At 40.8% G+C, this 12,535-nt stretch overlaps 1 protein-coding gene across 1 annotated transcript; it reads left to right on the top strand.

Moving 5' to 3' along the window:
* The first annotated feature begins 473 nt into the window (after nucleotides 1–473).
* On the top strand, nucleotides 474–7,698 carry CUNH6orf62 (chromosome unknown C6orf62 homolog). The gene is made up of 5 exons (XM_061448941.1): nucleotides 474–2,155; nucleotides 4,087–4,263; nucleotides 4,853–4,975; nucleotides 5,812–5,946; nucleotides 6,404–7,698. The coding sequence occupies exons 1-5, from the start codon at nucleotides 2,027–2,029 to the stop codon at nucleotides 6,527–6,529; spliced, it is 690 nt and encodes a 229-aa protein (XP_061304925.1). The 5' UTR covers nucleotides 474–2,026; the 3' UTR covers nucleotides 6,530–7,698.
* Nucleotides 7,699–12,535: the final 4,837 nt, after the last annotated feature.

Genomic DNA, 12,535 nt, shown 5'->3' with positions numbered 1-12,535 from the left:
TGCCGGCCGCCTCCGAGGACGTCCCGGCACCGCCTGGGCGAAGAGAAGCTCGCCTTAGCTCTTTCATCCGTCTTCCGTCCGTCCCCATCCGCCACTCCGGGATCTCTGTGCCCGCCGCCCTCCGTAGGAGCCACTAGCGCAGAGACCCGTCGCCGTCTCCTCCTCCTTCCGCTGCTGCTGCTGCCGCCGCCGCCGCCTCTTCCTCCTCCTTTTCCTCTCTCCGCCACCATTTCCCCACTCCCCGGCACCGGGGCGCTGAGCTAGACTATGGGGACCAGATTGGGGCTGCGCAGCGGCAGAGCGGGCGGCCCGGTCACCGTGTCTACTGCAGCAGGCATGGGGGGGCTCCGCGGCTTCGTGTCTTTATCTTGACATGGCTCCTCTCCGTGCTGCTAGCAGCGCCGCCGCCTCCACTGCTCCTCCTGCGCCCGCCGGCTGCGGGTAGCGAGCGGGCCACGGGCTCGGTCTCTTGTCTGAGTCTCTCAGTCTCTTGCCTAAGTGTGGGGGGAGAAGTTTTGGGAGGGGTTGCTTTTTTGGTTTTATTTTCCTTTTCTCCTTTCCTCACGAGAGGAGGAGGGAGGAATACTTTTTCCTCCCTTCTCTTAACTTGGTCCGACGAATTTCCTAACCTGAAAACTTATTAACCCCGACTAATCAAACACCAGGGGTGGGGAAAAAATGTCTGGAGAGAGGAGGAAAATAACTTGATAATTGGGGTTTTACTTTTTGGGGGGAGGGTATTTTAGAGGTTTAAAATTGCAACCTAGAGTTGCAGGTTTTTTTAGTTTTTAAACCTCTCAAAAATTTGACACCAAAAACCTGTGTTGCAAGAAAAGCAGGAGCAAAACTCTCCCATGTTTCCCAAGTCGTGACCATGAAGTGAGAGGGGAGACACCGTCCTCCTGCGGGGTGTCCCGCCGCTCTGGGCACAGGCCGCCGGCCTGCTTGCTGCAGCCTCTGCCACCCTGTGTAGGGAGAGGCGTAAGGAGAAGCGAGAAGCGTTGGCCATGCACAGCCTCGGTTAACCGTGCTCGCTGTTGAGCGCAGCAGCAGCAGAGAGAGAAGGATCCGTGGGGGGTCAGCAGCCCAGGAAGTGTGTGAGGTGCTGGGGGATATAGGGTTCTCCCACTGGTAAGGAGCCTGGGTTTGGGGCACTAGTTTGAGTTTTAGTCTCTAGGTGAGATAATACTGTCCCTTAAACCCCTGCCCGCCCCTCATCTATGGCCATCATGATCCCTCTTCTCTTTGGCAGCAGTAGCCGCAGGTCAGTGATGTGCCTGATGATGAGCAGAATGAAGTTAGAAATGAGTCCGCTGTTTTTTCTCTTTGCTCCCCTGCAAGCCATCACTGTGTTGTCTGTAGTTGATTTTGTTGTTGGCAGAGAAATGTACCTCCTAAGATGTGCACTTGTCCTTTGCACCCTTTTCTCTGCTCTCCACCAAGTGTAATAATTTTGAAGGGGTGAAAAAAAATAAGGTGGGCAACATAGCAGTAGTGGAAGGCTGAGAATAATAATAATCAGAATCATGGATCTGGCTGGGGTAAAACGCAATTTGTAATTTCAGCTTCACTTTTTTTTTTCTTTTGTAAGCAGAGCAAAAGTACCCCCCTCCCCATGGATTCGGCTTATGCCAGTTGCTTTTTGTTGTACACATAAATTGTGATAACGTTTGTTGTGGGTTGTTTTTTTTTTTGTTTGTTTTTTTCTTACCCACTTATTCCTGCAGTTAAACTGTTAAAATTTTTTTGTCTTCAAAATTCTTAGGGGTTTTACTTCTTGGTTTATTGTAAAATCCCTTCTCCAGGCATGGCTGGACAACTACTTACTTTGTTCCTTGACCCCTCCGAAAGGCCATTTTCGTAAAATAGTGCCTGAGGTGCGGTTTTGGGTTACATTAGCGTTTTATCTGTTTAGTCATATTAGCAGGAATCAAACGACTTGTTTCTGTTGTACTTGAGTCTTACGAAAAGGTGCCCATAGTTTAGCGACAGTTTCCAAAGGCTTTAGTACCACCTGTGTTACAAAATGGGGGACCCAAACTCCCGGAAGAAACAAGCTCTGAACAGACTTCGTGCTCAGCTTAGAAAGAAAAAAGAATCTTTAGCTGACCAGTTTGACTTCAAGATGTACATTGCCTTTGTGTTCAAAGACAAGGTAACTTAATCTTTTCTTTCATGCTGTGTTGTCTGTTGTGATGGATATTAACTATGCTGTGTAAAGTCTTGCTGCCCGATTGCATTTTATGGTTTATCCTTAATAGATTCCCTTTTATTTTTATCATTTCTCTTTTAATCACCATATTTATTTAGCTTATGTTTGTCATTTTGGCTTTTCACATATTTGTAGGTTTGTAATGTAGAGGTGCCAGTGCCCCCTTAAATGATTACTTGATAACTTCTGAATTGGGTAAAGGTTTTTCAAAGTTAATATTGTAATGTATTGAGCCTAATTGGAGTCTGAATTGTGTAATTGCTGGCTGTGAACAGTTGGGTTGAAAAGGGAGATCTGGTTCGTTCAATTGCTAAAGTAACTATCTGGTTAAAGCAGAAGGGTGAACCTGGCAGTTGAAGGGAAGGATTGTGAAATGCAATAGTGAAATGGCCCAAATGTGAAGCTGCTGCTACCGTTTTGAAAGGGAGCGGGAAAGCAAAAGATGAAGTCCTTGCTTGGCTGCTTTTGCTGCCGCTGAATGCTGTGTGCCTGCCTGTGGGCCAGGGTGGGGAGCCTGGTGGTATTTCTAAAGCTAACTATAGACCCACAGTTTGAGGAGAGTTTCCGTCCACAGATGGTGAAGAAAAGTAGGTGCGTGTAGTAAGAGAATGTGCTGAACAAATGATGGGGAAGTGAAGATAGAAGCAAATGGTAGCAGAGTTCATAATGCACAAAGTGCATGTAGATGAGCACTGAAAGTGTTTAATCCCTTCAGATGTATGGATTTTGCATTTGCTTTAATAGCTGTGTGCTTTTTAGTGATGATTGTTCTCTGAACTTTAATTGAAAGTTTCACTTAATTCTTAAGATCAGTTTGCTTTTGTTCTTCAGTTCTACTGCAAACAGATGGATATAGTGGGATGTAATTTTCTGGCACTGTCAAAGAAATAGAAAGAAATGTGAATGTTTAAGCAGTAGTGAAAATTAGGTTTCCTTAGATGATATGACTCTGATGGTTTCAGCTGGAGCATTAACAGTACTTTCTGGTTGCTTTGTAGAAATTAGTTGCAGATGCCTGTTTTAAATCCTACAGAATTTGCTTATAGTGAACTGAAGATGTCCATCAGTGACAGTTTACTTAAAGTAGGTGTTTAGCTCAGCCTAGCTTGGTTGTCACAGAGTTGCCCATTATGTATGTTCTGGCCTGTGGCTTGGGGGGGTTATTTGATAAAATATGCTTTGCCTGTCATGTAGTTCTTAAATAGGTCAAGACTTCTCATGAGCTGTAAGCTGTAACAGATACTGTCTATCTGTTAGAAGCAGATACACGACTTGAGCAATTTTGCATGCAGCAGAAACTGTTCTTCCAAATTCCCTGAGTATATTTTGGCCTTGCTTGAGAGAGACTGAGATATTTGTAGTGACTATAAAAGTTACTTAGCAAATCAAAATAGTCCTCCTAAGGTTATGACTTACAGCTAACTTCAGATTGGACCTTGATCACGCAGTTACCAGATGTGGCTTTGAAAGATTTCCTTTTTCATAAAAGGCCAGCTTTAAAGTATTGCAAAGGGGGAAAAAAAGTGTTGCTTGATTTACAGAGAGCTCTTGGCCTGAAGTAATGTATTTACGTGATAAAAGGGCAGTTCTGTTCATGTTTAGATACAGCTTTACTGTATGCAAGATTGTCATGTAAATCTGCATCTTTGGAGACTACAAAAAACGTTAATTTTTTTATAAAAGTTGTTGCACTGATTCTGTTTACTTTCTAAAATTTTGCATGTATGTTTTAGTGTTGTTTGTGTCAAAGTCCTCATTGATGCGATGTGCCCTTCAGATGTGAATGCTAACAGAAAATCACAAATCCTGACAAACTGTTATCTATAGTTGCATAGAAAGGATTATAACCTTCATGTAACCTGTGCTTCTTTCAGAAAAAAAAGTCAGCGCTTTTTGAAGTGTCTGAAGTAATACCAGTCATGACCAATAATTATGAAGAAAATATCCTGAAAGGTGTGCGGGATTCCAGCTATTCTTTGGAAAGTTCCTTAGAGCTTCTGCAGAAGGATGTAGTACAGCTTCATGCACCCCGCTACCAGTCTATGCGCAGGGTAAAGTTCCTCTTCACACTTGCTGAGTTATAGTTTCCAATATTGTGCTGCTCTTTGAGGCTCTTAAGGCTAATTCTGCTTTTGGGTTGTTTTTTTTTTGTCTCTTTTGCTGCATGAAGGTTTTGTGGGCTTGTGTTTATGCGGTCTGTTTTGAAGGGTAACAACGTATGTATTCTCAAAGTCTGTTTAAATACCTAGTGCTCAAGCTTTACCCTTCACCTATCTCATTCAACTATGCCTAGGGAATTATCTCTTCTTGCTATCCTTGTTCTTTAGGTGTGGTGTTAATTCTTGCAACAGCTCTTGCTGCAGAGCTAAATGGTTTCTCATTACAAATATTGGAAGATAGTCTTTGCTAATGTTTTCTTGAAAGTTCCTTAGAAGGGAATTCATGTTAACTGGATACTGATACTAAATTTCAGTGGAAGGTAAGGAAGACTTTTAGTTGGGCTATGAGTAATACAACTGGAGCATTGCACAAATATGGTAATAAATACCTCCTTTCAGTTGTGTGCTTATGTAGATAATTTGCTGATCTGTGTTTTTTACTAATGGAGGGAATCTAAGTACAGAACTTTGCTACTTACAGGATGTGATTGGCTGTACACAGGAGATGGACTTCATTCTTTGGCCTCGTAATGATATTGAGAAGATAGTCTGTCTCCTGTTTTCTCGGTGGAAGGGATCTGATGAACCCTTTAGGCCTGTTCAGGTAATTATTTTTGTTTAACTTCATTCAGTGACTTGCACTTGGAGGGGAGAATAAGTACTCTCTTCTTAACCAATTTGTTGGCAAAGTTATGCATCTTCTGTAGATGCTAAAGTGTGCTCTCTGTTTATGAAGCAGTCAGTGTTTTGAATGCCAAATTCTGTTTCCATCTTTATGCACTGTTTTTTTAGCACTTCAAAGTTTGTCACTGAAGGACCTTTGTAAATGGTGTGTTTGCAGGTGCATGAATCATGTTAGTATGTGGCTTTTAGTACAGTCGAATCTTTGTCTAAATATGATGGTGTAATTAAGGTTTTCAGAGTATCCCAAGTTGCTGTATTTTATTAAAGAGAATCTGAGATGGATGGAATTCTTGCAGTATGATTTTACCTTGAAATAAATTTCAAACATTTTAGACTAATTTTTTTTTAGTAGCTAAACTTAGCTGTTTGCATTCAGTTTTTTTAACATTTGTATGTATTTTCTGTGCCAGTTCTGCAGTAGTAGTTTGAAGCAATGTGCTGTATTATTGATGCACCAGGAGTTTCTGCCACAACAAGCTAAATCCAGTTTTGCAAATGCAGTTGATGTTGTACCTTTGAATTGTTAGTATGTCATTGCAGTAAGTGATGTCAGTGTTGGCAGAATGAAACTTGGGAGTTCTTTAAATTGTGCCAAGAGTCAAGTGTGCTGTCATCTCTGTGGTCCCCAGTTTCTGCTTTTCATAGACGGGAGAAGGAAAGAAACAAAAGTGGTTGTAAAGCTCCAGATGGGAGGAAATCAGTTAAGTGTGAGCTTTAGTTTCTTAAATGTTTTATTCCCTCATTCACACAATGCAGGCCAAGTTTGAATTTCATCATGGTGACTATGAAAAACAGTTTCTGCATGTTCTGAGCCGAAAGGACAAGACTGGAATTGTTGTCAACAACCCTAACCAGTCAGTGTTTCTCTTCATTGACAGACAGCACTTGCAGGTAATCGCAAAACGCTTTTTCTTCTGGGGAACATCAATGATCTTGCTGCAAAATACTGAAGTAGAAAAGTTGCTCATGCGTTCATGCTTGAATTTCAACAGTCTCAGAGGAAACTTGTGCTATAAATAGGATTAATACATACAAAAATTACCTTTTTTAAAAAATAAGGTTTAAAATAGGTTTAACAGTGGTTTGGAAAAAATAAAAATTGGCTTAACTTGGGTGATACTATAGAAGTGATTCAAGTGAAGAATGAACAGAATAGTGAAAATACTTTAGGTATCAGATGTCAGCCTATTAGTGAGTTCTGGCTGTTCATACAAGTGAAGCAGTGGCTTTTAAATGTCTGTACTGTTCTTCCCAACCAGTGGCAAGCTAAGGATTGGGTTTGCTGGGCATCTGCCTATTAGTCTTGAGTTAACTTTCATGTTTAATAGATTTTTGTCTTTGCCTTTAGACTCCAAAAAACAAAGCTACAATCTTCAAGTTATGCAGCATCTGCCTGTACCTGCCACAGGAGCAGCTCACTCACTGGACAGTTGGTACCATAGAGGATCACCTCCGTCCTTACATGCCAGAGTAAGGTTCTGGCCAGCAAAATGGGGAAGATCACAGAATGCAGCAGTGGATTTTCACTTTCCTCACCACTTTATTCTTTCAGAATTTAGAAGAAAATGGACTCATGTTCAGAACACTATACATTGTGAACCTTGATCATCCTGGATTATTTTTATCATTTGTATCTCAGAACTTTACAATTTTTTTTAGATGTTTTCTGCATGGACTTTGTGAAAGAGAGGATGCTCTGCACCTTCTGCACTGCATCAGCATCTTGCTAAAATGTGAAGGGACTGTACACTGAAACAAATGTATCTGAAAGCACAAGGTGATCATTTGTGGTGGTGTTCCCATTTGTGCTGGTCATGCCCCCTAACATCTGTAATGTTAACCATCAGTATTCGGAGGGTGAGAAGTGAATGTAACGGCTATAAAAGCCTTACAGCTTTGCTGTTAATGATTGTATCAAAGAGCACTACCAATCATTTTAATGAACAGAAAAGTGGCTATTACAATAGGAAGTAAATGTGGGAAAGAAATCTGTCTTTAGAAAAAAAGGCATCTCGTTTAATGTGTAGGCATTTCTTGCCTCTTTTATTTTGCTGGGCCATGTCTTAAGTTTACTGGCACTTTTGTTTTGGATCTCTTTCCCAAGTTGCTGTATAACTGTATGAAGTATTCTTTCAAGTTGAGTGCATTTGTATGGATGAGGCAGACCAGGAGTCTGAAGTTGCTAAAGCAGCTAAAAATAAAGTAAAATAATAGCTGCAGAAACAATGTTGGTAGAGGATTATTTTTTCTTGAGAGTTGAGACTTGTAAACGTGCAGGTGAACTGTGCAGGAAATACTGGTTTCTAAAACATTTCTTATGGAAAACCCATCGAGGTTTTTGTTTTGTTTTTTTTTCTTTTTCTTCTGGATTAGATGTTATAAAACAATGTAAGATAGTGTTTGGAGTGTCAAAAGTTGGTTCTGACAGAACATTTTAAGATTGTGCAATGATAAAAGGAAGACTACTGTATAGTTTTGATGACAAAGAAGGCTCTGCTTAAGGGTTGAGTACTTTACTGGAGTAAAACTGCATAAGCCTGCTCCCTTTGGATAAAACTAGTGCTTACCTGTTTAAAACTTGTATTTAGCTTTTATTTGGAATTGGAAAAAAAATGGAACTTAAATAAATTAGATGAAAGATGACTGGTTGTATTTATGGAGAAATCCTGTGAACTGAATTTTAGTAGTCTTGCATCTTGACAGTATCACCCACTACGAACACTGAAAATATACAGACTTTAAAATGGTATTAACAAAGATTAGTGGCAGAGGTGTACTTACATATGTGAGTGAAATATTTGTTTTGAAAAGTAGCTGTGAAACGTATCATTAGTGTACTGTTGTATAGTGATATGTCAAAAATATCGCTGACATACTGTTGTACTATTAGATTTCTAGTTCTTTGGTCATAAAGTCCTCCAGGTTAAACTGGAGCACCCTAGAAAAAACACCACCTGAAAGCAGCAACTTCACTCTAAATGCCTTAAGTCACAAATAAATATCTCGAAAATGCTGCTTCACAGAATGTGGAGACTTTCTGGACTATTTAGTAATCAACATACCTGCTGTAATAGTACTTAAAATTTCCCTTCTTTGAATGACCTGTAAGACATAATACCAAGCATTCACATAAAGCTCAAGATGGGTTTTGTAAGGTCCTGTATGCTCAAGTTTCATGAGTTTGGATTTTGCTTTCCAAGTACAATCCCTCCGTTTCTTAATGTGTCATTTTGGACGTCATCTCACAGCAGTGAGAATATGGCTGTAGCTATCTTGGTTAGCAAAGGAAATGACAGTAGTACTTGCATTAGGAGTTTTCTTCATTCTGGTTTCTCTTAGTAGCCTTGAGGTGTTGGCCTGAATGGCTGCATACAAATGCTTTTTACATGTTGGTGATGGTAAGATTTGGCATCTTTGAAAGGTATCTTTTTCTCCGCTTAAGCAGGATGACTTCTGAAGGAAAAGATTAAGCCTGAAATTGTCCCACTCTTTCTCACTGGAGCTTCTAGTTCAATCTCGGAATATTCTTCTATTCAGTTACTTCAGTAAAATGCCCTTCAGAAGTGAAGGGGAGCAGTTCACAATACCTAAGCTTTTCGTTTCAGGTCCTCTTGGCATCAGCTTAGTGGCTTTTTGGTAGGCTTTCTTCAGAGCCTAGGTTTTATCTCATGAAACTAACGTTCACAAAGCAGTTTGTGACTCTAAACAAGATTAGTTGGTGGTGGAGCTGTTTGTAAAGAAAAAGCTCTTTTATAAGACAATTTTGGTTATCACCTACTGTTGTGGCTCCTTTGGATATGCTAATAGCAAGAATTGACATATGCTCTATCTCACCTGAATATGGGAGTTTTGCCAGGCTACTGCTTAAGGATTTGTCATGTCAACTTGGCAAGTGCCAATGGGATAAATTTAGAGGCACGAAAATGAAGTAGGCAAATGCCCATTAAACCTTGCATTGAAAAAAAATGTCTGTTGATGGGAAGCTCTTGTGCTTTCCAGATAAACAAGGTGCTTTCCAGATAACAAGGAGAAACTTCTTAAGTGTCATAGCCTGTACATGGCTGTATAGTTTTCTTTCGTTTGTCAGACCTCTTAAGCTGCACAAGTGGTATCAAAAATACAGCAGGACGGATAGAACTGCTTGTACAAGCGTTGCCCAAATGTAATAGGTCTATAGCTAGTTTGCAGTTGATGCCCTTTGTCATATGCCTCACAACACAAATTGCTTCTCAAAAGCTATTTTGTTACACTAAAATTGCTGTGTTGATAGATCAGGCACTAGAAACACATTCGGGGTATCAGTGTTTCTCTTGCAAAAAGAAATCAGTTGCTCAAAACTTCTACTGACCTTTGAGCACTGAAAGCTTTAAATGAAGGCACTGATCCCTTGCTACAAGTTGATTATTAGTTTCTTTTTTCATATCAGAATGTTAAGCCTATTCAAAACAAAGCTGGTGGAAAGATGGTAATTTTGCCAGTTTCAATTTTCCAGACTTACAAAAGTATACCTCTGAAAGACATACTTGATCCTCTGCTTTTTTGTTGTTGTTTGTAAATATGGATCAGTCTTCAGTACAGGTAGGTGCTCTGGTCCTTGTGAGTGACCACATCTCTTTGTTGACGTGCTAAGGCATAATGTATTAGCTTTAAAATTACTTTCAAACCTACTACAAGTGCCACAGATTCCTGTTGCTTGTGCATACTCCTGGCTTGAAAATTCTGCAGGCGTCTGTCCCTGTCTGCGTCTGTTTTGCTGCTGGGAGAACATGGTGTTTTCTGGTGCTCATCACATGCAAAGTCGTTCAGTTACTCACAGTTAATGAACACCATCTCCTGTTACATCTGGATCTCTAGGGGCTGAGAATGGTCACTTAAGGGGTTTTTTTGCTCCTTAAGTGTGAGATTACTCTAATGTGCTGTTACAGGCTTCATTTGAGACTACATTAAGATTCCTGCCGCTAGCACGGTAGCTGTTAGAGCCAAGAATTACTAGACTACATTTACATGCATTAAGCAGATACATGCTGTGAGTTCATTTAACTGCCATTTTCTTTTATTAGCCTGGAAAAGCTTCTCCCTTTTTAGTTTTGTACTTACTGCAGCAGCAAATTTGGAAGCTGCATAAGCTTAAGATCCTGGAACAGCTTTCTGAAAGGAAGCAGTGAGATAAAGGGTTTTAATACTGTCTTACAAAAGGGGAACAGCTTAGCATGGGTGTTTGAAGAATGGTATCTAGCCTCAGTGGTGTTTATTCTGGAAGTCTTTTAGTGGAATTTTTCATTTGGATAATCTTTACATGTAAACCACTCTTTCCCTAACCATAAAGCCAGTGTTATTACTTGTCCCTTAGTATTGCTAGCGCACAGAAAGGATATTTCTGTGTAGGGTTTGGCTTTCATTCTTACTGTCAGGAATGCTGAGGAAGAAATGGCAGTTCTATCTAGAGCAGTAGGTGCTGCTTCCTGACGGATGCACCGCAGTTGTTCATGAAGCTGATGAGACAATATGGATGTGGTGGAAGGGTGCACCAGCTCTACACGTTAACTGAGGCAAGCGAAGTGGTGAGCATAATTCCTCTTCTGCATGGCTGACTGAAATGCTTTTTAGGGCTGAAGATATCTATGACCTACTTCTGCTCGGAAAGGATTTACATATGGAAAGGTCCCTTAATTTGAGCACAATTACTTCATGCTAGAGCACCCACTCTACAAGCTGTTTTTCTGCACTCTTGAAATCTACCCAAGCAGCTACTGCTTCCAAGCAAAACAAATCAAAGATTGGATGCCACTACAGTGGCACAGCCCCGAGGCACTGATTTGGTGAACAAAAGTTAGTTGGTTTGTTTGTTTCCTGGAGGATAGCCAATGTGTCTTGTTTGATTAGAGCTTGCAGGCAATTTACTCTGGTTTAGGTGAGAACTGCATATGCTGCAGTGTCCCACAACTGAGGCAGCTTGGGACCAGGTGATCTGGCAACAGCAGTCATTCAGTGCATGTGTTACAGAATCAAAAAGTAGTAACTGTCATCACCTTGTCCCCGAGCACTTGAGTAACACAATAGGAATCAAAGTAATGTTTTTCTTCATTCCCGTGGCCACTGAGGTAAGGGAGAGGTTTTGGGAGTCTCTCTGCTGTTCGAATGGATTCTGCAGATACAGAATTCTAAAATGGTTAGTGATAAAATACAGTTGGAAATTTTTCCATATGCCCTGGAAGTGGCTCAGAGCCAGTCAATGAAGCTGAACAGAATTAAACTGCTGTTCAGAACAGTTACTTAACAGCCTAGTTCTCCCTAGCTGCTTCTTCCTGAGAGCTGGAATCCTTAATGACTAAATCCCTCCTCACAGCACCTTAATCTGTGATGTGCATTTGTCCTGTATCTAGACTCTTGGTTTTAAATTCCAATGGAACAACTGTCCCAATTCCTCATTGTCTCAAGGGCTCTGTATTGCACAGTTGTATCCTGGTGCAAGTATCTGGGTGTCTGCCTGAATGCACTCGTGCAATTGTGAAACCAGCATGGAACGCTTGGCTGACCCGTATGTTGCATGAAGGGAGAAGCTACAGTTACTTTCACAGAGACCCAAACTGTGCCACCACATCACATATCACTATGTGAAAAGTGTGGCCCTCCATAAGGACAGAACTCTAGGCATCAAGGAGTACAGTGCAGGTGTTTGGTATGTTAAAAAAAAATACTAGGAGAAAAAAACAGAGCACAATATAGAGGGGACGGTGTCATTTGCAGCTGTAAGATACGGAGCTTACAGATGTCTGTCAGTTATTGGATATATAACCTGGTGTAAGACGCACAAGATTGTCTCATCAAGCCACTTTATTCACTTGCTTGTAAGGGAATTATGCCTCAATCTGCAGTGATAGAACCAGGTCAGCTCTGCAGGAGATTATTTGTTCTGATGCCAGGTGGAGCTATGTACCATTTGTCCTTAGAACAGTAATTTTTTCCCTTACTTCCAGACTCAGCTAAGGTAAAATACAGATTTTTCAACATGTAGGCTAGGGTGAAATCAGTAAAGAACAATTCCAAACATTAAGCTTGATGACTGACAGTTTACTCCCAAAGCTATGCAAGCTCAGTGGCAACAATTCCTTCTAAGATCATCTCAAAGCCTAAGTTATGTTGTGAAATAAATTAGGTCAACATGCTGCTGCTGGTGGAGAAGTAATAGACAAGGTTGTCTTAAAAGAATCAGTTCAATGAACCATTTTAAAATAACTGGCCTGAATAATAATGATGTCCCTCTTATTAATTAGGCAGCACTAAAACACTGTGCTGAATAGTCTGTTACAAGGGAAAAGAGAATTCACTTGTTACTTCAGGAAGACGTTGTTCTCTGTTTCCTCTCAGCCTGCGACAACCCTTGCCAGGCTTGTAAAGGGAACAGGAGGATACTGTGGTTTCCCTGTTGAGGTTTGCTGCTCTTAATTTGCCTGAACACTTTTAAATTGTAATTATGTAG

The sequence above is a fragment of the Pezoporus flaviventris genome, unplaced genomic scaffold (genome assembly GCF_033815535.1).
Source record: "Pezoporus flaviventris isolate CSIRO_AGI_PZ_B2104156 unplaced genomic scaffold, CSIRO_AGI_Pfla_v1 ptg000007l, whole genome shotgun sequence".
Classification (NCBI taxonomy): Eukaryota; Metazoa; Chordata; class Aves; order Psittaciformes; family Psittacidae; genus Pezoporus; species Pezoporus flaviventris.
This window is presented reverse-complemented; position numbering and strand designations above follow the sequence as displayed.